The sequence below is a fragment of the Nicotiana sylvestris genome, chromosome 10 (assembly GCF_000393655.2).
Source record: "Nicotiana sylvestris chromosome 10, ASM39365v2, whole genome shotgun sequence".
Taxonomy (NCBI): domain Eukaryota; kingdom Viridiplantae; phylum Streptophyta; class Magnoliopsida; order Solanales; family Solanaceae; genus Nicotiana; species Nicotiana sylvestris.
Window position 1 is genome coordinate 163,345,905 of NC_091066.1, and position 27,003 is coordinate 163,372,907.

General features: G+C 38.8%; 2 protein-coding genes across 10 annotated transcripts; one reads left to right on the forward strand and one right to left on the reverse strand.

Moving 5' to 3' along the window:
- The first annotated feature begins 516 nt into the window (after nt 1-516).
- On the forward strand, nt 517-13,387 carry LOC104215428 (putative late blight resistance protein homolog R1A-4). The gene is made up of 5 exons (XM_070158490.1): nt 517-671; nt 7,344-7,399; nt 7,510-11,418; nt 11,502-12,676; nt 12,796-13,387. The coding sequence occupies exons 3-4, from the start codon at nt 7,622-7,624 to the stop codon at nt 12,664-12,666; spliced, it is 4,962 nt and encodes a 1,653-aa protein (XP_070014591.1). The 5' UTR covers nt 517-671; nt 7,344-7,399; nt 7,510-7,621; the 3' UTR covers nt 12,667-12,676; nt 12,796-13,387.
- Nucleotides 3,268-24,259, reverse strand: LOC104215429 (putative late blight resistance protein homolog R1B-12). 9 transcript variants are annotated; one of them, XR_011402656.1, is made up of 6 exons: nt 24,026-24,215; nt 17,237-21,373; nt 15,988-17,156; nt 15,522-15,812; nt 4,214-4,279; nt 3,268-3,696 (listed from the first exon to the last, which is right to left on the reverse strand). XR_011402656.1 is itself a non-coding variant. In XM_009765234.2 (6 exons), exons 4-5 carry the CDS (start codon nt 21,319-21,321, stop codon nt 15,998-16,000), a joined length of 5,244 nt encoding a protein of 1,747 aa, XP_009763536.1. In that variant the 5' UTR covers nt 21,322-21,373; nt 22,283-22,485; nt 22,863-22,988; nt 24,190-24,213; the 3' UTR covers nt 15,028-15,812; nt 15,988-15,997. The 9 variants fall into 9 exon arrangements, 7 of the variants coding, with proteins under 7 accessions (XP_070014590.1, XP_009763536.1, XP_009763534.1 ...); XM_009765234.2 differs by lacking the exons at nt 3,268-3,696; nt 4,214-4,279 and adding exons at nt 22,283-22,485; nt 22,863-22,988 and having other exon boundaries at nt 15,028-15,812; nt 24,190-24,213; XR_708189.2 differs by lacking the exon at nt 3,268-3,696 and having other exon boundaries at nt 3,962-4,279.
- Between the last annotated feature and the right edge of the window lie 2,744 nt (nt 24,260-27,003).

The following is a 27,003-nucleotide window of genomic DNA, read 5'->3' on the forward strand; positions in this document are numbered from 1 at the left end:
TTCTGATTCGTTTATAGATCTGGAGTTTTTTATGTTTGACTAAAATTTACCTCTTCGTCCTCATTAATTGATTTAATAAAAAATGTTTCAATATCTTTTGGTCAAACAATGCTATATCGAGAGGGGTTACCGACGCCTGTAAAATTCGATAAATATTTCATGTATATATGTATATATCTTTAGAAAATAGTAATATATTAATAATGAACACCCGGACCGGTATACAAAATAAATTTTGGTTGACCCCAACCTTCAAATTTTGGGTCGGCGGGTGACTTTATCATCTTTCACCAACATGAAATGGAAAAGGAATGCAATAAAAAAGTGAACAAAACCATTCAATATATGTACAAGAAATCAGGCAGCGCAGATCTCGATTTGTCGACAGACGACCATTGCTCAAGTCTTCCTTACTTTTATTGTAAACTGGGCTCCTTTCTCTCAATGATTTTAATGTGCATTAAATAGTTCAGTACGACCCCTTTCCCCACATTCCCAACCTAAAAAAAAAATAGCAAACTGAATACCAAAGGTTAGCTTTTTATCCTCCATCCTTTTGCTTTAGTTGCAGACTCCAGGTTTCTGTTTACTGTGCATTTGGCTTTCAGGTACTGTACAAAGGTGTTTGGCGTTTGGGTTCGAAGTTATATTTATTTCCAGCTTTGGACAAAGTAAGTTCCCATAGTGCATTTGCTTACAATTATTGTAATGGCACATAATATCAAATGTTAGCTTTTTAACAAAGATCGATACTGGGCTTAAGTTTTCTACCGAATCAAAGTAAGTTACTGTACATTAATTAATGCAGTTTCTTTTTTCTTTTGCTGATAAAGGGAAAATTAGCTAGTTAATTCTTCAATGTAATACAAATTACGGCTATAGATTTGGGTGTGCCAACTGCAAAGTGATTAGTTGAAAAAGCTTGTTCCCATTAGTTGAAAAATCACGCTTTCAACCGTAGCAAATGTCAATTGGATCATACCTTTGTCAAGAATTAATCAATTTAGGCGTCAATTATAGCTCAATGTACAGATTTTAAGGCCTCATTTGTTTGCACTTAATTGAGAGGTCTAAATTTGCGTTTGTTTTTAAAGTGAGTCTTAATTATGCATATCTTAATCATTAAGTGTTTACTTTTTTTACTTCACAACCACTTAATGGGTTTGAATATGCCTGGATGATTAAGATCTTCAACAAAGACTTAATTTCATTAAAAAGTTATCATCCATATTCATTATTAACTGCCGTAACCACCTACCATTATCAACTACCACTATACCGCCGCCGCCACCACCACCATACTCAACCGCTATCACCACCATCGTTACCCTCAATCATAGCCGCTACCGTTATCGACTACCACCACCTACCATCCCCACCACTCCTAGCATCATCATTCTCTAACACAACCAACATTCATCCACCTCAGCTATCACAACTAACCATCAGATCACCATCAACCTAAGTTGAACGGACTCTTTGATTTTGGTGTCGTCGCTGTCCTGGGACGGGGATGGGAGCGAGAGCGGGATACGTCCCGGATACGGTCAACTGACTTCGGATACTTTGACCGGAGTCCTTCGACAAATGTGGGAGAAAAATTGAGATTTTGTTTTCTCAAAATCAAAATTAAAACAGATTAAGGAGAATGAAAGAATAATGTCCATCTCGGAGAATGAAAGGTTGAATTCTACAATATTCATCTAAGTTTTTCACAGAATATCTCTCAAAATTTACAATATTTTTATAGCTCTATTTTTTATTAGCCGAATTCCCGCATCCGTATCCATATCCGGATTCGCACCCCCGAATCTTAAAATTTAGATTTTGCTGAATCCGGTACTCAGATCCGTCCCCGTATCGGATAATCACATCCGAGTCCGAGCAACTTAGCTATCAACAAGCATAGTCGGCACTGCCCTTCATTATAAACTACCATCACCCACTACCACCTTCCTCAATCACAACTATCACCACCACCCATCACCACCATCCTCAATTATAATCGCCGTCACTACTAATCACCACTAGCTACTACCATGAACCACCACCATCAACCAAAACTACCACCAACCACCGCCTCTAGTTGGAATTCATAAACACCACCGTTAGCCATCGCCACCAGCAACTACCATATTTTAAAAAAATTATATATTGCATTGATAGAATATTAGATTAATTAGTATTTCATTTGAATTTTATGTTTATTAATTTTCAAATAAAGATAAATTTATATATTCAGATGTTAAAAATCAAATAGTTTTAATCATTTAATATTCAGATCTTAATACACATCTTAATTCAGATGTGTATTTAGATTTAGATATCTTAATCTTAATACACATCTTGGCATTCATATGTGTATTGAGATTCAGACGTCTTAGAGCACGTTTGGATTAGCTGATTGTAAATAACTGATAAGCTTGACGTGTTGAAAAGCATTTTTAAGTGCTGAAACTGATTTTTTAAATAAGTATTTAAGTGTTTGGACGTGCTGAAACTGATAATAAGCAGTTAATGTGTTTGACAGAAAGGTGCTGATAAGCTGTTCTTTTATTTAAATGACTAAAATATCCTTAATAACTTTACAAAAGATTATGAATTTAAAAGTTTCTTTGTAATGAAAAGGATGAACAACGAATATGGAATGAAGAGAAAGTTAGGAAATTTATTTTGGGAAAAATATTATTAAGGATAAACTAATAAAAGTCTTGGTCAAACTAAAAGTGCTTATAAACTGAAAAGTCATAAGTTGGGGGTGACCAACTTATGACTTATGATTGTTTTTAGCTTATAAGCACTTTGGGTGTTTACCAAACGTGTAGATAAACCAAAAAGTGCTTATAAGCCAGTTTGATCAGCTTATAAGCTTTGCCAAACACCCCCTTAATCTTCAAAAAAACAAATGAAGCCTAAGTCCACCTTGGAGAAACGGGGTTCAAATGAATTCCTAAATAGCAGTCCAGTGCACAAAGTATTATGCGTTCACTCAGGGTCCCGAGAAGGGCCGCACCCTAAAAGGATGTGATGTAAGCAACTTACTTTGATGCAAGCATCAGAGGCTCATTACATGGAGACAACTTTACCTTTGCTCCAAGGCTCCCATTCGAATGAGGGAAAATCTAGTAGAGCAGCAGATTGGATTCTTAAATTGCTTCAGGTAATTGGTTCAAATCTCAAGTGTAACATTTTTTAATCTCCTTATATAAAATCATGCCTCCGCCACTGATCATAGCATATACATATTTTCCTAACTGGTACCACATACTCCTGAGCTGGTGCAACCGGCTGGGCTAGAGGTGCCCCCGGTGTCTGAAGTCCTTGCACAACCTGCTCAGGTGTGCGAGCAACGGGAGTCTGAGTACCTCCCCCGACCTGAGAAGTAGCTGCGGCCGTAGTAACTGAGACCGCCTGAGCCAGGCCAGTACATACTGATAGAATCTGAGCTAAAGCCTCCTGAAGACCTGGAATCACAATAGGCACAACCGGTGCCTGAGCTGGTGCTGCTGGAGCGTCCGCAACTGGGACCTGATCCTGAACTGGGGTGGCTGGTGGATTTGCAGGTGCTGCCCTAGCTGTTGTACGGGCTAAACGCCTGCCCCTACCACGGCCTCAATCGCGTCCTCGAACTCTAATGGCCCCAACTGGTGGTACTGATGGTCGTCCGTCCTGACCGGTAGCACGTGTCCTCACCATCTGTGAGAGAATAGAATAACAGAAGTTTAGTGCTAGAATCAACAGATTCGCACGACATGAATTCAAGAATGTGAAGTTTTCCTAAAGGTTCTGCAGTCTCCCGAGGATAAATATAAACGTCTCTATACCGATCCGCGAGACTCTACTAAACCGGCTCATGACTCGTGAGACCTATGTAACCTAGGCTCTAATACCAACTTGTCACAACCCCAAATACCACAATCGTGATGGCGCCTATCACAGTACTAGGCAAGCCAACCAAATATTTACCATAACGAAATCTTTTATAAAAATTATTTTCTAGTATCGAATAAGTCTCAAATTCGTCATATGAAATAGATGAGTAAAACAGAATATGCAGAAAAACCAGTACATAATACCAACACAGCCCAACAATCCGGTGTCACTAGGCCTCTAAATACAACTCAAACTGACTGAATAATACATCATAAGTCTGAAATAGCAGAATACTAAGATAGGAAGGAGGAAAGCAGGGCTGCGAACGCCGTGCAGCTACCTTGCAGACTCCGGTAAAGCTCTGAGAGTGCTGGAAGCTCTTACTCTGCTGCTCGGGCACTTGGATCTGCACACAAGGTGTAGGGAGTAATCAGTAAGTAACTAAAGTAAATAAGGTCTGAGTGCAGTGACGAGCAATTTAAAACCATATAAGAGTTTTCAACAGAAATATCAAGTCAAAACCAACCGTGCCATAATCAGTTATCTCGTAAAACTTCAGTTTCAATTAAAATGCTTTGAAATCATTTATTCAACATTTTTCAACAGAGGCTCAGTATAAAAGAAGAGTGAAAACAGCAAAAGTCATAAACAAACCCTTCGGGCCAGGTATCACTCATAAATATAGCCTCTCGGGCAAGCCTCTCAGTTACTCGTGACTCAGCTCTCGTCAAACAGTACTCACACTCAGCACTCCGGCTCAATAATATCTCATAACAACCGATGCGGCATGTAGCCCGATCCATAGTTTATAGTCGACTACGCTCACTGGGGGTGTACAGACTCTGGAGGGGCTCCTACAGCCCAAACGTCATATCGCTGTGGCGCGCAGCCCCATCCAATATATATATCGTTGCGGCGTGCAACCCGATCCATATGTATATCGCTACGACGTGCAGCCTGATCCATAATAAATATATAATCCTCACCATTAGGTCCTTAACCTCTCTCAGTCATTAACCTCACAGCCACTCGGGCATATTAGTGGAAATCAGGGAACTCAGTCCAAACAATTTCATATATTAAGAAGTAGAGTGATGAAACCGGATTTAAACAATAAACAGGTAAAACATGACTGAGGATATGCTTTCAAAACAAATAGAGTGAGGAAAGTAGTAAAATTATCCCTAATGGTCTAAACAGGTCGTCACAAGGCCCCAAACATGGCGTACAACCCAACATATAGTATCAATCTCTGAAATATGGGATATCCTAAGATTTCAAATCAAATACGCAGCTTAATAGTCGCTACGGGACGGACCAAGTCACAATCCCTACCGTTGCACGCCCACCCGCTCGTCACCTAGCATGTGCGTCACCTCATTTATCAAAAGAATACAAAATACCGGGGTTTCATGCCCTCAGGTCCAGATTTACAATGGTTACTTACCTCAAACCGGATGAAATACTACTCTATGACGCCCTTGCCTCTCGCCTCGTCCTCAAGTCGCGTAGAATCTATCCAAAATCAGAATTACAGCATCAATATATGCTAAGAGAACGAAGCCCATGCGAAAATAATCAAATTATACCAAAAATCCCGAAATTGGTCCAACCCGACCCCCGGGCCCATGTCTCGAAATTCGATAAAAGTCACATCAACGGAATCCTTATCCTCCCACGAGTCTACCCATAACAAATTCATCAAAATCCGACCTCAATTGCCCATTCAAATCCCCAAAGGAACTCTCAAACTTTTCTTCCATTTTTCCTCAATTTTCACTCTAATTCCTCAAATTAATTGATGAAATTCAAGACTAAATCATGTAATTAAACCAAATATAAGTGAAGAATACTTACCCCAATTACTCCACTAAAAATCTCCTCAAATTTCACCTTCTCCCGAGCTCTCTAATGGTTTTTGCGATATTGGACTTAAACCCTCGATTTTTAAATATAATCTGACTGCCCAGTTATTCCTTCTACGCGAACTCGGCAGTCCTCTCGCGTTCGCGTAGGCTAATCTCGCCTGCCTCCAAAAATGCCCTTCGCGAACGCGGCCCATTGAGCGTGAACGCATAGAACACTTTACTCAACCTCCGTGTTCGCATCCTCTACCTCGCGAACACATAGAACAAATTCCTCAGCTTCCCCATTTACTCTTCGCGAACGCGGGACCCCACCGCGAACACGATGAACAAGAATTTTCTACAACAACACCAGAAAATCTGGCAAGTCCAAAGTCCAAAAATTGATCCGTTGAGCATCCGGAACTCACCCGAGGCCCTCGGGACCTCAACCAAACATGCCAACATACCCCATAACATCATTCAAACTTGTTTCAACCTTCGGAACGCTCAACACAACATCAAAACATCAAATTAACATCGGATTCAAGCCTAAGAATTCCAAAAATTTCCAAATTCCGCTTTCGATCAAAAAGTCTATCAAACCTCGTCTGAATGACCTGAAATTTTGCACACACATCACAAATGACATAACGGACCTACTCCAACTTTCAGAATTCCATTCAGACCCCTGTATCAAAATCTCCATTATGAACCGGAAAACGCCAAAATTACAATTTCGCCAATTCAAGCCTAAATCTACTCTGGACCTCCAAAACACATTCCGATCACGTTCCTAAATCCCAAATCACCTCCCGAAGCTATCCGAACCATCGGAATTCACATCCGAGCCCTTTTTCACATAAGTCAACATCCGGTTGACTTTTCCAACCTAAGCTTACTCAAAAGAGACTAGTCTCATTCCTTTCCAAAACCTCTCCGAATCCGAATCAACTAACCCAATATCACATAATACAGCTGAACAAGACAATAAGAAGCAGAAATGGGGGAAACGGAGCGGTAACTCATGACGACCGGCCGGGTCGTTACATGTAGGCAGCTTACTCTGATGCAAGTATCAGTGACTGATTCCACGGCTCGACTCCGTGGCCTACAGGTTACATGGAGACAACTTTACTGTTGCTCCAAGGTTCCCCTTCAAATGAGGGAAAATCTAGTAAAGCGGCAGATTGGATTTATAAATTGCTTTAGGTAATCGGTTCGAATCTCAAGTGTGACATTTTTTAATCCCCTTGTATAAAATCATACATCCGCCACTGATCATAGCATATACATATATTACTGTAGGCTTGTTCCCCCATGCTTTTTTGAGTATTTTAGCAGCCACATGCAATTGAGGCAAATAGATTATAATGGAGATTTTCATCCCTCATTTTCTCTTTGGAAAACAAATAACTGTGAAGGTATCACATGTTTGTTTAATGGTGTATACTTGCAACGTCTAACTGGCCCTTAATGATGCGCTCGTTAAAGAATAATATGAGTAAAAGTAGAAACTGTAAATAGTATAGTGTTCACTGTTTAGCTTGCTATGGAATCAGTAAAATGCATGAACTATGTTCGTGTCAAAACTGCTCTGAAGATGTTGATTTTCATTACTTGCAGGATAAAATTAGGAATCAACAACTGAAATTAAGTAGATGGCTCAGAAGTGTTCCAAGGTGTCTTTTGACTTGTACAATCTGAAGATGACGGAGGATTTAGATAGTGAGATGATTAGTCAATTGAACAATGCTTCAAAGCGCCTACTAAGTGTAGCTTCATTTCTCAGGCAACTGGAGAGGGTTCATCCTGAGAACTCAATATCTGCCCAACTAGAGGCACTATTTGTAAAAGCTCTTGAAGGATTTCCTGACAAGGATCAACACGGGAGGTGTTACACCATGATCTCAAAGCTGCTGAAAATAACTAAAGCTTCAGAGGCGTCAAGATCCACTAGCCAAATGATTGCGGAGGTGCTGGAAATAATCAAGCTGGAGAATATTGCTGAGCAAATCAAAGCTTCAAATCCATCAAGAGCATCTATCCCAATGATCACTAGGAAGATGTTGGATTTTGCCGATACTTTGCTTGATTATCTACAGTATCGTGACCTTTTCCCGTCTGTGCTTGACAAGAAGCTGAGATATTTACGTGTCTTATTATCTTCAATTGCAAAGCTGTGCATTGAGCATGAGAGTACGACGAATCTCTTCATCCATGTTGAGGATGTAGCTTACACTGCAGCGCACCTATATTTCTTAGGGCTAGCCTACAATGTGGAAGATGGTGATCGGGCACGTGTGTTAGATTTTGAATTCTCTAAATTGCTGGAAAGGTTAAGTCCTTTTAGGCCTGAACTGAGGCAGCTTTATCTGAGAGTCTTGATAGGGTCAAAGTCATCGCGATCAGAGAATACAATGAACGCTGAAAGTATGTCTGATTTTGTTAATGGTCTCCAAGAGGATCTGGAGGAGCTGCTAAGCCGCAATGCCAGCTTGAAAATTATCTTTGTTGATCAAATTCCGTGCCTCCAACAAGGACTTTCTTCCCTTTCTGGATTTCTCCACAGCATAGTATCAGAATGCATTCCACTCGAAGAATTCAATTCTCTTCAATCACATATTGAAGCTCTGGCCATTGAGGCAGCAACAGTGATCTACTCCTCCTGCTATGATGAGGAAATGGACATGAAGACTACTGAAATGGACCATGCATCTTTTTTTTTCCAACTGAAGTTCAATCATGTCAAGCTAGAAATCCATCTGATTCAGAAGCTAAACGGTGAAGCCATATTAGCTCCTCTATATGAACTGATTGACTATGTTCGGGAAGAGCTAATATTATCGAGAATTTTTCTCATGGATTCATTGGAGCAGTGCAAAGAGCATACTAAGATAACTGATCTTTTGACTCTTATTCAATCTGTGACCAGCCAAGCATGGTCAGTCATTAATTCTTTTTCTCATGACTCAGACCACGAAGACTTGGCCATGAAAATTAGTCCCTTGCATTTCCAATTGCTTCTTAAGTTCAAGTTTATTAAGGCAGCGATTAGACAAATGTGTCCCAGCATTACTGCATCATCAACACAGGACCATCCTACGATAAATCTGCTTAACTTTCTTCCTATTAACTTTGAGGTCATTGATTCCTATTTCAGCATGCTAAAATCCTCAAAGACATCGTCCTCATATATGCCCACGATTGATAAGTTTTTGATGGGATTTCATGAATATATTCTTGGCAATCTACTCCTGAAGGATGAAACTTATTTGACATTTACTGTTGCGAATGAGGTTAAAAAGTTTTTCCATGGGTTGCTGCTCCTAGTAACGTATCTTTTTGATCCTCTAGTTCAGAGCATTGGATGCATGAAGCAGAATGATCTATTGACAGGATTCGGAACTATAGTACTTGTGGCTGAATCTGCGATCTGCTTAATTTATGAGGATGCTGTGGATAGCAACAAAAGTAGGAAGGTCAATCTTGTTCTTCAATTTTTGACCATTGCTTTCAAGCTTATCGAGTCTGAGGGAAGTTTAATGGATCTACGAAAGCACAAAGCTACTCTGAAAGCTGAAATTTTGGATCTGATTGGAAGTGCTCATGAAGACCTTGTTTTCCTTAGAGCTTTTCTCATGGATGTTCTCTCGCAACATACAGAGCTTAATGAATTGCATGGTCTCTTACTTCATGCTGAAGCGACTGCCCACAAGTTAGCACAAATCAGTGGTTCTTGTTGTGAAAGTTTCATGGATGGAAGCAGCACTGAGAGGATGAGGCTTTCGTTATCCGATTTGCTTCAAGAGATCGAGTCTGTCAAGGTAGAGTTCAGAAAAGTATGCTTTCAACATCTGGATTCATCACCTTGGAAAATGAAAGATGGAGAAAGCCTTATTAATTTCTTATTAAACCACCAGGACGGGCTGCTCAACTGTGATGCTTGTTCAATCCCCTTTCTGAAGAATCAGATCCCATTGGTCAAAGACAAACTAGTGTATTTGGGCTCTTTTCTTGCAGATATTGTACAGTATCGAGATATGGATCACAAGCTCAAAGAGCTCCTGAAACATGTTCAAGATAGAAAGTATGTCTGTCTCTTCCCCATCAGTGATTATAGACCTGCTTGGTATTACATGTTATATCTCTCTGATGTCAAGCAATTGCTCAAGTTTGTTGAGGCAGAGGTCAAAATGATTTGTCTCAAAGTCCCAGATTCATCAAATTATAGCTTCCCCAGGACAAATGGATTAGGATTTCTCAATTGTTTCTTAGGCAAATTGGAGGAGCTGTTAGGTTCTAAGAACGATTTAATTATCGACCTAAAGCTTCAGATTGGATCAGTCAAGGAGGGCTTATTGTGTCTAAGATCGTTGACCGATCATTTTGCAGAAAGCGACTATGAGCATGATGAAGTTTATACTAGTGTTACTGAAATGGCATACAAGGCAGAGTATGTCACTGACTTGTGCTTGACTTGTTCTCATCCACTCTGGTACAAAGTTCTTTGGATTTCTGAAGTTGTTCAGAATATTAAGCTTGTAAATGATGTTGTTAGTGAGACTTGTGAAAGAAAGAAGATTGACGAGACAGTGCCGGAAGTTGCAAAGATCTCCACTAGTCTGTTGCCAGATTTATCCGCTAATACTCCAAGAGCAAATGAAGAAATGGAAGGATTTCAGGAGGCGAAGAACATACTAAAGGATCAGCTAGTGAAAGGATCACCTCATCTAGACGTTATCTCATTGGTCGGCATGCCTGGAATCGGTAAGACTACTATTGCCGAGAAGATTTATAATGATCCAATAGTCACCTCCCACTTTGATGTACGTGCGCAGTGTCGTGTGACTCAAGTATATTCATGGAGAGATTTGTTGCTAACCATTTTGAATGGTGTGCTTGAACCTGCTGATCGTAATGAAAAAGAAGATGGTGAATTAGCTGTTGAGCTGCGTCGATTCTTGTTGACCAAGAGATTCTTAGTTCTCATTGATGACGTGTGGGACAATGAAGTGTGGGACAATTTACATATGTGCTTCAAAGGTGCTCGTAACAGGAGTAGAGTTATTCTAACAACCCGGCTGAGCAACATTGCAATTTATGCTAAATGCGAAAGTGAACCCTATCATCTTCGTCTATTCAGTGATGATGAGAGCTGGACATTATTAAAGAAAGAGGTATTTCAAGAGGAGAGCTGTCCACCTGAACTTGTTGATGTGGGGTTTCGAATAGCAAAATGTTGTGGAGGGTTGCCTCTCTTCATTGTATTAGTTGCTGGTGTTCTGAAAGAGAAAAGGAAGAAAGCAGAATTGTGGAAAGTAATAGAAGAAAGTCTAGGTTCACAGAATATTGGTAGCTTGGAAGAGACCATGTCTGTGATTGGATTCAGTTACAAGAATTTACCACACCATTTGAAACCTTGTTTTCTGTATTTTGGAGGCTTTTTGAAGGGCAAGGATATTCATGTCTCAAAATTGACAAGGTTTTGGGTAGCTGAGGAGTTTGTACAGGCAAATATGGAAGAAGGTCCAGAAGATGTTGCGCAAGGTTTCTTGGAAGATCTTATTAGTAGAAATTTAGTGATGGACGTGGGGAAGAGACCCAATGGCAAGCTGAAAATGTGTCGCATTCATGATCTGTTGCATAAATTCTGCTTGGAAAAGGCCAAACAAGAGAATTTCTTTCTCCGTATTAATAGGTATAACTGTATAAGAACTGCACTAATTCTATTCTATTGTTTTTATCTTAACTCGCAATTTCATTGTTTTTTTTTAAAATCAGATTCAGTGGAGAGGATACATTTCCCGAAAAGCCTAAGGAATATCGGTTGTTTGTTCACTCTTATGAGGATCAGGTTGATCTGTGGCAGCCATCTCATTCAAACGTTCGCTCTTTACTATTCAATGTGATTGACCCAGGTAACTTTTTATGGCCGCGTGATATCTCCTTCATCTTTAACAGCTTCAAACTTGTTAAAGTGTTGAATTTGGAATCCTTCAACATTGGTGGTACTTTTCCCAGTGAGATACAATCTTTAATTCATTTGAGGTACTTTGCTGCTCAAACTGATGGAAACTCAATTCCTTCATCTATATCTAAGCTTTGGAATCTTGAAACTTTTGTGGTTAAAGGATTGGGAGTGGAGGTGATATTACCTAGTTCACTTCTGAAGATGGTTAAATTGAGGCATATACATGTAAAAGATCGTGCTTCATTTAGTTTATATGAGAACATGGGTGAATCACTTGCTGACTCACAATTAGATAATCTGGAAACCTTTTCCACTCCACATCTCTTTTATGGTGAAGATACAGAGATGATATTGAGAAAGATGCCAAAATTGAGAAAGCTGAGTTGCATATTTTCGGGAACATTTGGTTATTCCAAGATAGTAACAGGAAAGTGTGTTCTTTTTCCTAGATTGGAGTTCCTAAGTCACCTTGAATCCCTCAAGCTTGTTTCCAACAGTTGTCCAGCTAAACTTCCACATGTCTTCAGTTTCCCCTCAAGACTAAGGGAATTGACTCTGTCAAAGTTTCGTCTACCTTGGAACCAAATCTCGACCATTGCAGAACTGCCTAACTTGGAGATCCTGAAGTTATTTCTCAGAGCATTTGAAGGGGATGAATGGGAAGTGAAAGATTCAGAGTTCCCTGAACTCAAATACTTAGAATTGGACGACCTCAATATTACACAGTGGTCTGTTTCCGAGGATGCTTTTCCTATGCTTGAACATTTTGTTTTGAAAAAATGTAAGCAGCTTAAAGAAATCCCCTCTCAATTTGATTACGCTATATCTCTAAGAAGAATTGAAGTAAATTGGTGCAGCTGGTCTGTTGCCAATTCAGCCATGGAAATTCAAAGAACACAGCAGGAAGACTTGTCAAATGATGCGTTCACAGTTACAATACACCCTCCAGATTGGACTAGAGGGTCGTCTCCTTGACTCTTATCTGGTATGTTCTCTCCGTGTTCATCTGAGTACATTTTCACTCGTTCATTTTCCTTTTGCACCAGAAAATGTTTATTTGTTACGATTATACTTATTTCAGTTACCCGCTCTTAAAAAAAACAGGTTATCTGCTATATCATTGAATCTGAGTGCTAAGACTTGTTCAAGGATTGATGAGTGCTGCACTAAGTCTGCAGAGTCGATACACCCTTTATCTATCTTGTGAATTTTCTGGTGGCCTCGGTGGAGGATAAACTGTGGGAATCGAGGTTGAGATGGTTCGGCCACGTAAAGAGGAGAGCCATAAATGACCCGATCAGGAGGTGTGAGAGGTTGACCATGGGGGATCTAAGGAAGGCCAGGAATAGGCTGAAGAAGTATTGGGGTAAGGTGATTAGGCAGGATATGTAATTGCTTCAACTTACGGAGGACATGACCCGTAATAGAGAACAGTGAAGGTCGAGAATTGGGATGGAAGGTTGATAGGTAGTCGTCTCTTACTATCTTTGTATTTTTCTTATCCCTGGTTCTTTATATTAGATATTATACTATTTCTTCATATTATATTGTTGTTGCTACTGTTTGTTCTTTATTTTGGAATCTTTTTGAACTATTGGAAATTTGAAATGATTGTTATTGGTAGCTACCTAATAAACTGCAGTTTACATGCAGTATTTTTTTCTCCTGCACAGTTAATAAATCATTGTTTTTCTTACTTTACGGATCTTTTTTTTTTTTTTGGTTTAACCACTTTTATGGATCTAAATGAATTACACATAGTAGAAATTTCGATTGGTTTAACACTTTTTTTGAGAATTAAAAAGAAAAAAGTACATAAACATACAAAATTTCAACGAGGCATCCACCCCACCCTTCTACATAGATCCGCCCCTATTGGTGTCACTTGTAACAAACCTTGTTAGATACATATGTACATATGTTTATGTACAACAACAACATAATCCCACTTAGTAGGGTCTGGGAAGGGTAGTGTGTATGCAGATTTTACCCCTGCCCTGGGGTAGAGATGCTGTTTCCAATAGAAACTCGACATCCTTCCCTCCATTAAACTTCCCACCTTGCTCTTGGGGAAACTCGAACTCACAACTTCATGGTTGGAAGTGGAGGTTGCTTACCATCAGAGCAACCCCTCTTGTCAATATGTTTATGTACATAAGTAGAATATATATGTATAAAAAATATATTTGAGTAGTAAATTATAATTTTTTTTTAAAAAAAGTTTATGTTTTTTAAAATTATGAATATTGATTATGTTAAAGAATTTAAAAAATATTAAAGATTGTTTTGATCTTTCACCACCATCCGCACTAAGTGAAAGATAACTGGGTCTGGATAATTGATCGATTTGTCTATATAAATCCTAAAGATAATTGAACAAACTGACCTGTTTACAAGATTTGTTTGTACCATTTCCATATGATACACTTATTCTCATCTTTCTTTCCCGAGAGGTGGGGAAACAAGCCTAACTTAACATCTTAGTTGCAATTTATTTTTAGTTTACAACAGAGGTGAGACAAGAGGGGTTGCTCTGATGGTAAGCAACCTCCACTTCCAACCAAGAGGTTGTGAGTTCGAGTCTCCTCAAGAGCAAGGTGGGAAGGATGCCGAGGGAAGGATGCTGAGGGTTTATTTGGAAACAGCCTCTCTACCCCAGGGTAGGGGTAAGGTCTGCCTACACACTACCCTCCACAGACCCCACTAAGTGGGATTATACTGAGTTGTTGTTATTGTTGTACACTACCCTCCACAAACCCCACTAAGTGAGATTATACTGAGTTGTTATTGTTGTTGTTGTTGTTTACAACATAGCTGATATGATAAAAATAGAAACCTGAAAATTTATCAGTTTTATAGCAAAGTTTTAAAACACTTAACAGAAACACAATTGTGAATTGTGATTTCAGTTTTGGACTTTTTATTTGACAGGTAACATAACTGGTTAGGCTAGGGATAACTACAGTCAAAAATAAATTATGATCATAAAGGTCTGATAAGTGAATTGTCCTCTTTGGTGAACTTACCTACAAAGTCACTACTAATGCAGCATGTATTTTGAAATTTGATTATGGTTATAAAAACCACCTTCTGTCAAAAAAAAAAAATCCCAGTGCACTAAGCTCCCGCTATACGCGGGGTTCGGGGAAGGGCCGGACCACAAGGGTCTATCGTACGCAGTCTTACCCTATATTTTTGCAATAGACTGTTTCCACGGATCGAACCCGTGACCTCCTGGTCACATGACAGCAACTTTACCAGTTACGCTAAGGCTCCCCTTCAAACAAACTTGTTACAAAAATTCAATGAAATGTAGGCCTAACGTACGTCAAACAAACACTGAATGTATGAGGCAAATGGGATCAGATTTTCTTGCCATTATATATACATATCTTACAGAGAGTACTTGTATCAAAATAAATCAGATCATGGTGGCCTGATGACCGTCGTGCTTTTTTCCTCAGAACCGTTATGCAAACACAGTTGGTGTAACAGAATAGTTGACTTCGCTTCGTTCACTAGCTAGCGAAGCTACCATGTAAGTTGTAACATGCTTAGTGAACTGGAATAATTTTTTTTTGGAAATGGTAAGTGCAAATTTATTGATGTAAAGCAGCACTAAGATGGTGTTGTGATCCGAAAAGCAAAAGTATGTTCTCTTCTAGCTATGCAGAGGACTAACAAAATCTAGAAGCGGTTCAGCATCATTTACACTAGGAGAAAAGCAAGAAAAAAAAATGCAGGCAGTTTTGATCTTTACAATTGAAACATCATTTATTCCTTTCTTTCCAATGTGTCCACAAAATGCATGCTAGTATAGTGTTCCATACCTTATTCTGTTCTTTCTTGAGTTCTCTTCTTGCCCAACAAGCTAACAGTTCAGTTGATTATAATCATAAGCACTTTGCTGTGCCTGGATCTGATTCTTCACACGGTTCAGTTGACTGAAAGATCAGAATGTGTCCTCTGTTGCCTGTAATCATGCAGTTCAAAAACTTCGCTTGGATATGCTGGATTACATTCTCGGCACTGGAACTTTTCATTTTTTGTCCACTGTGCTACAGAGACTACCAGCCCTTGCCACAGATAACCAGCTATGTTTTTGTCTATAATCTGTGAGACTACAGCAGGAAAACACCTCGTAAGCAGCCTCGTGACATTCAAGAATATAGCAGATAACTTGTTCTTTTTCTTCTTTTGAATAAGAGCAGGTAACTGAAATAAGTATAACTGTTATAATGTAAGAGTAAAACTAATGAGTGGAATTGTACTCAGATGAACACGGAAAGGACATACCAGATAAGAATCAAGGAGATGATCCTCTAGTCCAATCTGGAGGGTGTACTGCAATTGTTAATGCATCATTTGTCATGTCTTCATGATGCGTTCTTTGAATTTCCTGTGCTGAATTGGGCCAGCTGCACCAATTTACTTCAATTCTTCTTAGAGATATAGCGTTGTCAAATTGAGAAGGGATTTCCTTAAGCTTTTTACATTTCGTTAAAACCAAATGCTCAAGCATAGGAAAAGCATCCTCGGAGACAGACCATCGTGCAATGTTTAGGTCATCCAACTCTAAGTATTTGAGTTCAGGGAACTCTGAATCTTTCACCTCCCATTCATCCCCTTCAAAGGCTCTGAGAAGTAACTTTAAAATCTCCAAGTTTGGCAGTTCTGCAATGGTCGAGATTTGGTACCAAGGTAGACGAAACTTTGACAAAGTCAATTCCCTTAGTCTTGAGGGGAAACTGAAGACATGGGGAAGTTTAGCTGGACAGCTGTTAGAGATAAGCTTGAGGGATTCAAGGTGGTTTAGGAACTCTAATCTGGGAAATAGAACAGACCTCCGCTTCAGTATCTTTGAATAACCAAATGTTCCCGAAAATATGCAACTCAGCTTTCTCAATTTTGGCATCTTTCTCAATATCATCTCTGTATCTTCACCATAAGAGAGACGTGGAGTGGAAAAGGTTTCCAAATTATCTAATTGAGAGTTAGCAAGAGATTCACCCATGTTCTCATATAAACTAAATGAAGCACGATGCTTTACATGTATATGCCTCAATTTAACCATCTTCAGAAGTGAACTAGGTAATATCACCTCCACTCCCAATCCTTTAACCACAAAAGTTTCAAGATTCCAAAGCTTAGCTATAGATGAAGGAATTGAGTTTCCACTAGTTTGAGCAGCGAAGTACCTCAAATGAATTAAAGATTGTATAGCACTGGGAAAAGTACCGCCAATGTTGAACGATTCCAAATCCAACACTTTAACAAGTTTGAAGTTGTCAAAGATGAAGGAGATATCACGCGGCCATAAAAAGTTATCTGGATTAATCACATTGAATAGTAACGAGCGAACATTTGAGCGAGATGGCTGCCACAAATCAATCTGATCCTCATAAGAATGAACAAACAACCGATATTCCTTGGGCTTTTCGGGAAATATATCCTCTTCACTGAATCTGATTAAAGAAAAGCAATAAAATATAGAGTTAGGATTAAATAATAGAATAGAATTAGTGCAGGTCTTATACAGTTATACCTATTAATACGGAGAAAGAAATTCTCTTTTTTGGCCTTTTCTAAGCAGAATCTATGCAACAGATCATGAATGCGGCATGTCTTTAGCTTGCCATTGCGTCTCTTCTCCACGTCCATCACTAAATTTCTACTAATAAGATCTTCTAAGTAACCTTGTGCAGCATCTTCTGGTCTTTTTCCCGTATTTGCCTGCACAAATCCCTCAGCTATCCAAATACGAATCAGTTTTGAGACATGAATATCCTTGCCCTTCAAAAAGCCTCCAAAATAGAGAAAACAAGGTTTCAAATGGTGCGGTAAATTCTTGTAACTGAAGCCAATAATAGACATGGTCTCTTCCAAGCTACCAATATTCTGCGAACCTAGACTTTCTTCTATTTCTTTCCACAATTCTGCTTTCTTCTTTTTCTCTTTCAGAACACCAGCAACTAATACAATGAAGAGAGGCAACCCTCCACAACATTTTGCTATTCGGAACCCCACATCAACAAGTTCAGGTGGACAGCTCTCCCCTTGAAACACCTCTTTCTGTAATAATGTCCAACTCTCATCATCACTAAATAAACGGAGATGATGGGGTTCACTTTCACACTTAGCATAAATTGCAATGTCATTCAGCTGGGTAGTTAGAATAATTCTACTTCCATTCTGAGCATCTTTGAAGCACATATGGAAATTGTCCCACACTTCATTGTCCCACACGTCATCAATGAGAACCAAGAATCTCTTGGTCAACAAGAATCGATGCAGCTCATCAGCTAATCTGCCATCTTCTTTTTCATCGCGATCAACAGGCTCAAGCACATCATTCAAAATGGTAAGCAACAAATCTCTCCATGAATATACTTGAGTCACACGACATTGAGCACGGACATCAAAGTGAGAGGTGACCATTGGATCATTGTAAATCCTTTTGGCAAGAGTAGTCTTACCGATGCCAGGCACGCCAACCAATGAGATAACATCTAACTGAGGTGATCCTTCCAATAGCTGATTCTTTAATACGTTCATCGCATTCTGAAATCCCTCCATCTCTTTATTTGCTGTTGAAGTATTAGCAGATAAAGATGGCAAAATATTAGTGGAGGTCTTTGCAACTTCGGGCACTATCTCATCATTCTTCTCTCTTTCACAAGTCTCACTAACTTCTTTATTTACAAGCTTAATATTCTCAACAACTTCAGAAATCAAAAGAACTTTGTACCAAAGTGGATGAGAAAAGGTCAAGCACGAGTCAATGACATACTCTGCCTTGTATGCCACTTCAGTAACACTTGTTATAAGACTATAAACTTCATCATGCTCATCATTACTTTCTGTGAAATGATCAGTCAACGATCTCAGACACAATAAGCCCTTCTTGACTAATCGAATGTGAAGCTTTAAGTCGATAATTGGATCCAGTTTAGAATTTAACAGCTCATCCAATTTGTCTAAGAAACAACTTAGAAATCCTAATCCGTTTGTCGTGGGAAAGCTATAACTTGAAGAATCTGGAACTTCTAGACAAATAGTTTTGACCTCTGCCTCAACAAACTTGAGCAATTGCTTGATATCAGAGAGATATAACATATAATAACAAGCAGGGATATAATCCCTGATGGGGAAGAGACAAACATACTTTCTATCTTGAACACGCTTCACGAGGTCTTTGAGCTCTTGATGCATATCGAGATACTGTATGATATCTGCAAGAAAAGAGCCCAAATATACTAGTTCGCCTATGACTATTGGGATCTGATTCTTCAGAAAAGGGATTGAACAAGCATCACACTTGAGCAGCCAGTCCTGGTGGCTTACTAAGAAATTAATAAGGCCTTCTCCATCTGTCATGTTGCAAGGTGATGCATCCATAAGTTGAAAGCATATTATTCTGAAGTCTACTTTGACAGACTCAATCTCTTGTTGCAAATCAGATAACGAAAGCCTCATTTTCTCAATGCTTCTTCCGTCCATGAAACTTTCATAACAAGAACTACTGATTTGCACTAACTTGTGGGCAGTCACTTCAGCACGCATTAAGAGATCATGCAATTCATTAAGCTTTGTGTGTTGCGCAAAAACATCCATGAGAAAAGCTCTAACGGAAATAAGCTCTTCATGAGCACTTTCAATCAGATCAAAAATTTGAGCTTTCAAAGTGGCTTTGTGCTTCAGTATATCTGTCAAAATTCCCTCAGACTCTATAAGCTTGAAAGCAATAGTCAAAAACTGAAGAACGAGATTGACCTTTCCACTTTTGATGCTATCCGCAACATCTTGATAATTTAAACAGATAGCGGATTCAGCCTCAATTACAGTAGTTCCAAATCCTGTCAAGAGATCATTCTGCTTCATGCATCCAATACTCTGAGCTAGAGGATCAAAAAGATATGTTACTAGGAGCAACAACCCATAGAAAAACTTTTTAACCTCATTTCCAACAGTAACTGTCAAATAAGTTTCATCCTTCAGGAGTAGATTGCCAAAAACATATTCATGAAACCCCATAAAAACCTCATCAACTGTGGGGACATATGAGGATGATATCTTTGAGGATTTTAGCATGTTGAAATAGGAATCAATGATCTCAAAGTTAATAGGAAGAAAGTTCCACAGATCGATTGTAGGGTGGTCCAGTGTTGATGATGCAGAAATGTTGGAACACATCTGTGCAATCGCTGCCTTAATAAACTTGAACTTAAGAAGCAATTGAAAATGCGAGTAGTTAATTTCCCTGGCCAAGTCTTCTTGCTCTGAGTAATGAAAAAGAGAATTAATGACCGAACATGCTTGGCTGGTCACAGATTGAATAAGGGTCACAAAATCAGCTATCTTAGTATGCTCTTTGCACTGCTCCAATGAATCCATGATAAAAGTTCCCAAGTATATCAGTTCTCCCCATACATAGTCAGTAAGATCTTTTAGAGGAGCTATTATGGTGGCTTGACAGTTTAGTAGCTGAATGAGATCGACTTCTATCTTGACATGGTTAAACTTAGGCTGCAAATGAAAAAGCACATGGTCTATTTCAGTAGTCTTATCCATCTCCTCATCATAGGAGGAGTAGATCAGAATTGCTGTCTCAATGGCCAGAGCTTCGACATGTGATTGAAGAGAATTGAGTTCTTTGAGTGGAGTGCATTTTGATGCTATGTTCAGTAGAAATCCAGAAAGGTAAGAAAGTCCCTGTTGTAGCCACGGAATTGGATCATCAAAGGCAATTTTCAACCTGGCATCATGGTTTAGTAACTCTTGCAGATCCTCTTGGAGAGCTTTAAGAAAATCAGACATATAATTGGCATTCATTGTAGTCTCTGATCTTGATGACTTTGACCCTATCAAGACACTCAGATAAATCTGCTTTATTTTAGGCCTAAAGGGACTTATCCTTTTCAGCAATTTAGAGAACTTGGAATCCCTATTGGAATCAAACTCTGACAAACAAAGGTTTGCTGCAGTGTAAGCTACATCCTCAACATGGGTGAAGAAATCCTTCATACTTTCATGCTCAATGCACCGCTCAGCAGTTAACGTTAAGAAGACACGTAGATATGGCAGCTTCTTTTTAAGCACAGACTCGGGGGCACGATGGTGTACACGATAGAGGCACGATGCTGTACAATCAAGCACAGTTCTGACAAACCTCACCATCTCCGTAGAGATTCGGCAAGATGATCTTGATGGCTTTGAAGCTTCCATTCGCTTAGCAATATTCTCCAGTTTAATTATTTCCAGCACATCTGAAATTATTTGGCTAGTTGATCTTGACGCTTCTGAAGCTTTGAGTGGCTCAGCTGTGTTAACCAGTTTAAATTTTCCAAGCACATCTGAGATTAATGTTCTGATGGTGTAACGCCTTCGATGTTGATCCTTTATGTGAGGAGGTATCTCAGAAAAGCCTTTATGAGCTTTTACAAATAGGGCCCCTAGTTGTGCAGATATCGTGTTCTTAGGGTGAACCTCCTCAAGTTTCCGGAGAAATAACTCTACGCGTACTAGGCGTGTTGAAGCATCATCCAATTGATCAATCGTCCAACTATCCAAATCCTCCCTCTTCTTCAGATCGTACACATCATCATGCACCATTGAACACTTCGCGGCCATCTACTTTCCACCTTTTTAGTTTTGTCAAAAATGTTTGAAACGTAATATTATCCTGCAAGTAATGAAAATCAATATCTTCAGAGCAGTTTTGACACAAACATAATTCATGCATTTTATTGATTCCATAACCCAGTAAACAGTGAATACTCCACTATTGATAATTTCTAATGTTACCCATATTATTCTTTACAGATGCATCGATTAAGGGCCTCGACATTGCAATTATACACCAGACAAACAAACATTTGAGACCTCACAACTATTTGTTTTCCAATTTCCAAAGAGCAACTGAGGGATGAAAATCTCCATTATGATCTATTTGCCATAACTTATAAAGTAGTCAAAAAAAGTGTCTTGTTAAACACCATTTCTTTCAATGCTAAGCCAATCACGCATAATTTTTGTTCTTCCAAAAACCAAACTTGAAAACTTCAGTTAACCAACTATGGAACCAAATCTAAAATGAGCCGATGGTATCTATCAAGGAGGAAATTCGCAACATGGGAATAGAGGAATCAGGTCCAGAGTTGGAAAGTAGGAACGTCGCTATCACATATACGTCGCTATCACATATAATGAGGCTAGCCGGCATAGTGTTTCTTAGCTAAGCAAAGTCAAGGAAGACGTTAACCAGGTAAAGGCAAGGACTTTACACTAGACAATGAGGGTACTGTGTGACTCAAGAATTATTTATGTGACCTATTACAGATGAGTTGAGGAGGATTGTATCAGCAAAGGCACACTACTCTAAGTGTACATTACATCCATGTTGTACCGAAATGTTCTAAGATCTATAACAAATATAATGCTGGAAAGGAATGAAGAAATATATAGCAAAATTTGTGTCTGTGTATATGCCTCGTCAACAAATCAAAGTTGAGCACCAAAAGCCAGCAGTGTTACACCAGCACATTGAGATACCAAATGGAAGGGGAATAGGGTTATCATGGGGTTTCAATACCTCACATAGGCCTGCAGTTCATGTCTCACTAGTGGTGGACATCCTAGGACGCCTTGGCTGCACGATTCATCTAAGTACGACTTTTAGCTTTTAGTAGATGGACAGTTTGATCGAACCATAGAGATCCTAGAAGATAAGTAAGAAGCATATGTCATCAACCTTGGGGACGATTGGAGTGGATACTTGCTCTTGATAAATTTCACCTACAATAATGACTACCAAGTTAGCATACAGATGGTGCCCTTTGAGGCTTTGTACGTTTCTTTGAGGCTGGTGAGATCAAGCTATTGGGTCCAAATTTAGTGATGGAGTCGGCGAATAAAGTGAGACGATTAGATGACTACTAATTGCATTTGAATTTATTTCAGGCCTTCATATAAATATGAGGAAAGGCAGTCTGTTCTCAATTACTGCTGATCATAACGTTCAAACTCTTGCTGATACACTGGGATGTAAGCTGGAGACTCTCCCCGCCACCTATCTGGGACTACCACTTGGTGAAAAATATAATGACATCAACATCTGGAAAGGAATAATTGAAAAGCGCGAGAAAAAACTGAGTACATGGAAGAGACAATACCTCTCCTTTGTTGGAAGGTTGACATTGGTGAATAATGTACTTGATGGAATGTCGATATATTTAATTTCAACGATACCTACTCCAGCCAGGGTGGAAGAGCATCTAAACAGAATCAGGCGCAATTTTCTGTGGGAAGGTAATCAAGAAACTAAGAAAATTCATTTGGTGAAATGGTAGAAAGTTATGTTGAGTAAGGAAGGAGGAGGCTTGGTTGTAAGGAGTTTGGGGTTCATAATAGAAGTTTGTTATTCAAATGGCATTGGAGATTTGAATGATCCTAAGAAGGATCAATGGAAGGAGGTTATCAAGCTTTAATATGGGCTCAAGAACTATGGGAACATAATTCCGATTTCAGTCCCACATGGTTCTGCACAATGGAAGTTTATTAAAAACTTATGGGCAAAGAATAAAACTATGACAAGATAGATTGGCATGGCGAACAAGCTTTGAGGGATGTTTTTCCTGATCTATATAGCATAGTCTTAAAAAAAATATTGTGTCATAGCACATTTTTGGGATGGTAATGATTGGAATTTTAAGTTTAGAATGAATTTAAACGATTGAGAATTAGAGAACAGATGCATCCAAAGTTTAAAAATTTGGTGTAATACTGAATTTTCTAATGATCTTGATGTAATGCTGGATTTTTCTGGTTCGCCCAAACCCAGTCGTTTGGTTCAATCCATGTATTTGTCTTAAAAATCTATTAAATATGTATGAATTATTAATTTAGAAGTCAGTAACTTAAAAGGATTAGAACCCTGAACCCATAAACTTCAAATCCTAGCTCCGCCTCTAACAACAACAACAACAACCCAGTCGGAGATAATGGGTACGCACCCCTTACCCCTATCCTGAAGGGCAAAGAGGATGTTTCCGAAAGACCCTCGGCTCGAGAGACTTAGAATATGTATATTGAGCTATAATCAATGCCTAATCGATTATTTTCTTTATAAAGGCTAGGATTCAATTGACATTTGCTATGGTTGAAAGCATGCTTTTCCAACTAAAGGGGACAAGTATTTTCAACTAAATCTATATCTATAATCAACAAAAACGTACAGACATAGTAATTTGTATTACATTGAAGAATTAACTAGTTAATTTTCTCTTTATCAACAAAAGAAAAAAGATACTGCAATAATTAATATACAGTAACTTACTTTGATTCGGTAGAAACCTGGAGTATGCAACTAAAGCAAAGCTAACCTTTGGTATTCAGTTTGCTAGTATTTTTCTTCTTTATTTGGTTGGGAATGTGGGGAAAGGGGTAGTACTGTATTATTTAATTCACATTAAAATCATAGAGAAAAAGCTCAGTTTGTACCAAAATAAGAACGAAGACTTGAAGAGTGGTCGTCTGTCGACAAATCGAGATTTGCGCTGCCTGATTTCTTGTGTAATATATTGGTTGGTTTTACCATTTTTTTTACTGCATTCCTGTTCCATTTCATGCACGTGAAAGATGATAAAGTCACCGGCGTACCCAAAATATGAAGGTTGAAGTCAACCAAAATATGTGGTTTAGGGCGTCCACTATTAATATATCACTATTTTTAAAAAAAAAAAAAAAAAATATATATATATATATATATATATATATATATATATATATATATATATATATATATATAATTGTGAGCACGTGATTTTTGTTTTCGCACGACAATCGCTCCAAAAAGAAATAAAAAAATAATAATCGGCCCTGCTGTACAATTTTGGATTTCTGTGCGGCACCTTATTGATTTATTTGTGACTTCGGCCCATTTTTATTTATTTACTTTATTAAAATAAAATTCAAAAAAATATATGTGTCCTGCATAATTCGAACCGTAATCCGGTCGTTAAATAGAAAATCATGAATAGACATCTTCGTCCGTGATTTTATTTGGTTTGACTTTACCTGTTTTGAAATATTTTAGTGTGTGTGCAAATAATTGTATTGAGTGTGTATTTAATTTTAATTTGATTTTTTGGCTTAGTTTTGTTTTAAAATAAATAAGAAAAAGGAAATAAATAAAAAAAAAAATAAAGAAAGGACCCCTTCCCTTCCGGACTTGGGCCAATTTTAACAAAATTGGCCCAAACAAACAGCCCAAGACCCAGGCCTGCCCGGTCCAGGCCACCTGATGCCCAGGACGTCCAAACGACGTCGTTTGAGTCATGCCTGATCTGGGCCGTTGATCTCAGAGTGATCAACGGCCAAGATCAATTCCCCATAACCCATCAATAAACCCGACCCGTCTCACCCGGACCGACCCCAACCCTTTACCCTTGAAACGACACCGTTCCACTTAAGCTATCAGATCCAGACCGTAGATCTAGATTGATCTAACGGTCGAGATCAATCCACCCATTAACTATATAAGGCCATAATCCTACCCTGCCCCCCCTATCTGAACCCCAACCTTCGTCCCCAAACAAACAACCCTAAAACCCTAGCCGCCCCTGCGTACTCTCGCCATGAAAGTCGGCGGCATGAACGCCGGTGACCTTCCCCTGAACACCATAGAACCCCCATGCCATCCTGAACCCAAATCTATCAACCCCATGCTTCGAATCTTATCCCACCTTCTCGAATCTTCATTTGAAGATTCGAGTCGGAACCTGATCTACACCGATCTGCTTCAAATTCATACCAGACACTCCCCAGACCCCCTCGTGACCAAACCATACTTGGTTTGGTCCGAATCTGATCAGGGAAGCCTGAATCCCAGATCTAAGTTTGAAAGTTTTGTTCCTCCTTCACTGGTTCAACCGAAGAGATTAAGGTCTAATGGACTTTAATCAAAGTGTTTCTCATCTGAGAAGCACTTCGTTTAAAGTCCATTCAGCCTTAAGAAAGGTTGGTCCAAATCCAAGTCAAGGTTTTGATTTTTCAAAGATTTGAGGTGAGTCTTGTTCTTCTTTTCTTTATTTTTGTTTTAGTCCGTTGATTTGTTTTAAAAGTCTGTTCATATTTGTTTTAATTTTACCAACTTTGGTTTGTCCACTTTGCCTGAACTTCTATTTGTTTGAGTGAGTCTTTCCATTTGTTCTGATAATGTATATGTTGTGCAAGTAGCTGATTTTCAAGTTTGGACTGACTAGTTGACTCCTCGAGTGTATTTCTGCTTAGTCAGTATAATTCGAACCATGTATCGATACTGTTTAAATGTCTGATTTTTGGCTACGATTGTGTATGTTAATGCTAATATAGTCGAGTCGACATGTGTCGTCAATTAGTTTCAACTGTCTGAACAAAGTAAATCGATTTGCTTCTGATGAACATTTGCCTGGATCAATTAAGAACCAGTTTTTGTTTACTTATAGCTGTTGAATTGGATCAGTAGTGCTTAAATTCTGAATTGGAAGGCATGTGCACTCGTGCATAGCATGTGCATTAGTGCACCTCATGTGCCTTGTGCACAGCCTGTTTTTCTACATAAGAAGGCTTTCAAGTTTTAAACAATTTGACAGCATATGCTGTCAGATATATTATACTGCACATGCCTGGCTTTAGTTTAAAGAAGTATTTAAACCTTTTAAAAGTGAAATCTGTCAGGGAATGTTGATGGGGTTTAATACTTAATTAGCTAAAGTTGGAATTGAAATGGAAGGCACATGGGAGAGGTACTGTGATATTCTGAAAACAGGCTTTTAAAAGAGATAGTTCTGAGGCTTATAAAGGGAGAGATACAGAATTAGAAAAACAGGAGAGACATCGAACCTTAGGAGCTGAAAGAATATACACACACAGTGAAGAGTTTGAAAGAGAGAGCTGGAAAGACATATAAAGAGATACTAAGAGGGAACACCTGAGAGTTCAATTTTTTTTGGAAACAAAAAAAAAACTGGAAAAGAATTTTTGTCTGATAACTCAGACATACAAAATCAGAAGTTGCTTCCTTTCTTTTGTTTCTGACTTCACTAAATCTGGACCTTTTCTGTGCAAACACTGATTTTCTCACAACTGAGTCTGCTTTGTTTGTTGTTTGTTCTACTCAATAGTTTGGTTTAGTTGGGGTTGATCTCACTCCATTTGTTTTGTGAGTTGTGGTTGCTGCTCTTCTGTTTCTTGGTGCTTTGCTACACTGCCCTGCTGCTACTGTTAGTGCTATTGCTGCTGCTGTATTTGTTCATTACTACTCTACTGATTGGC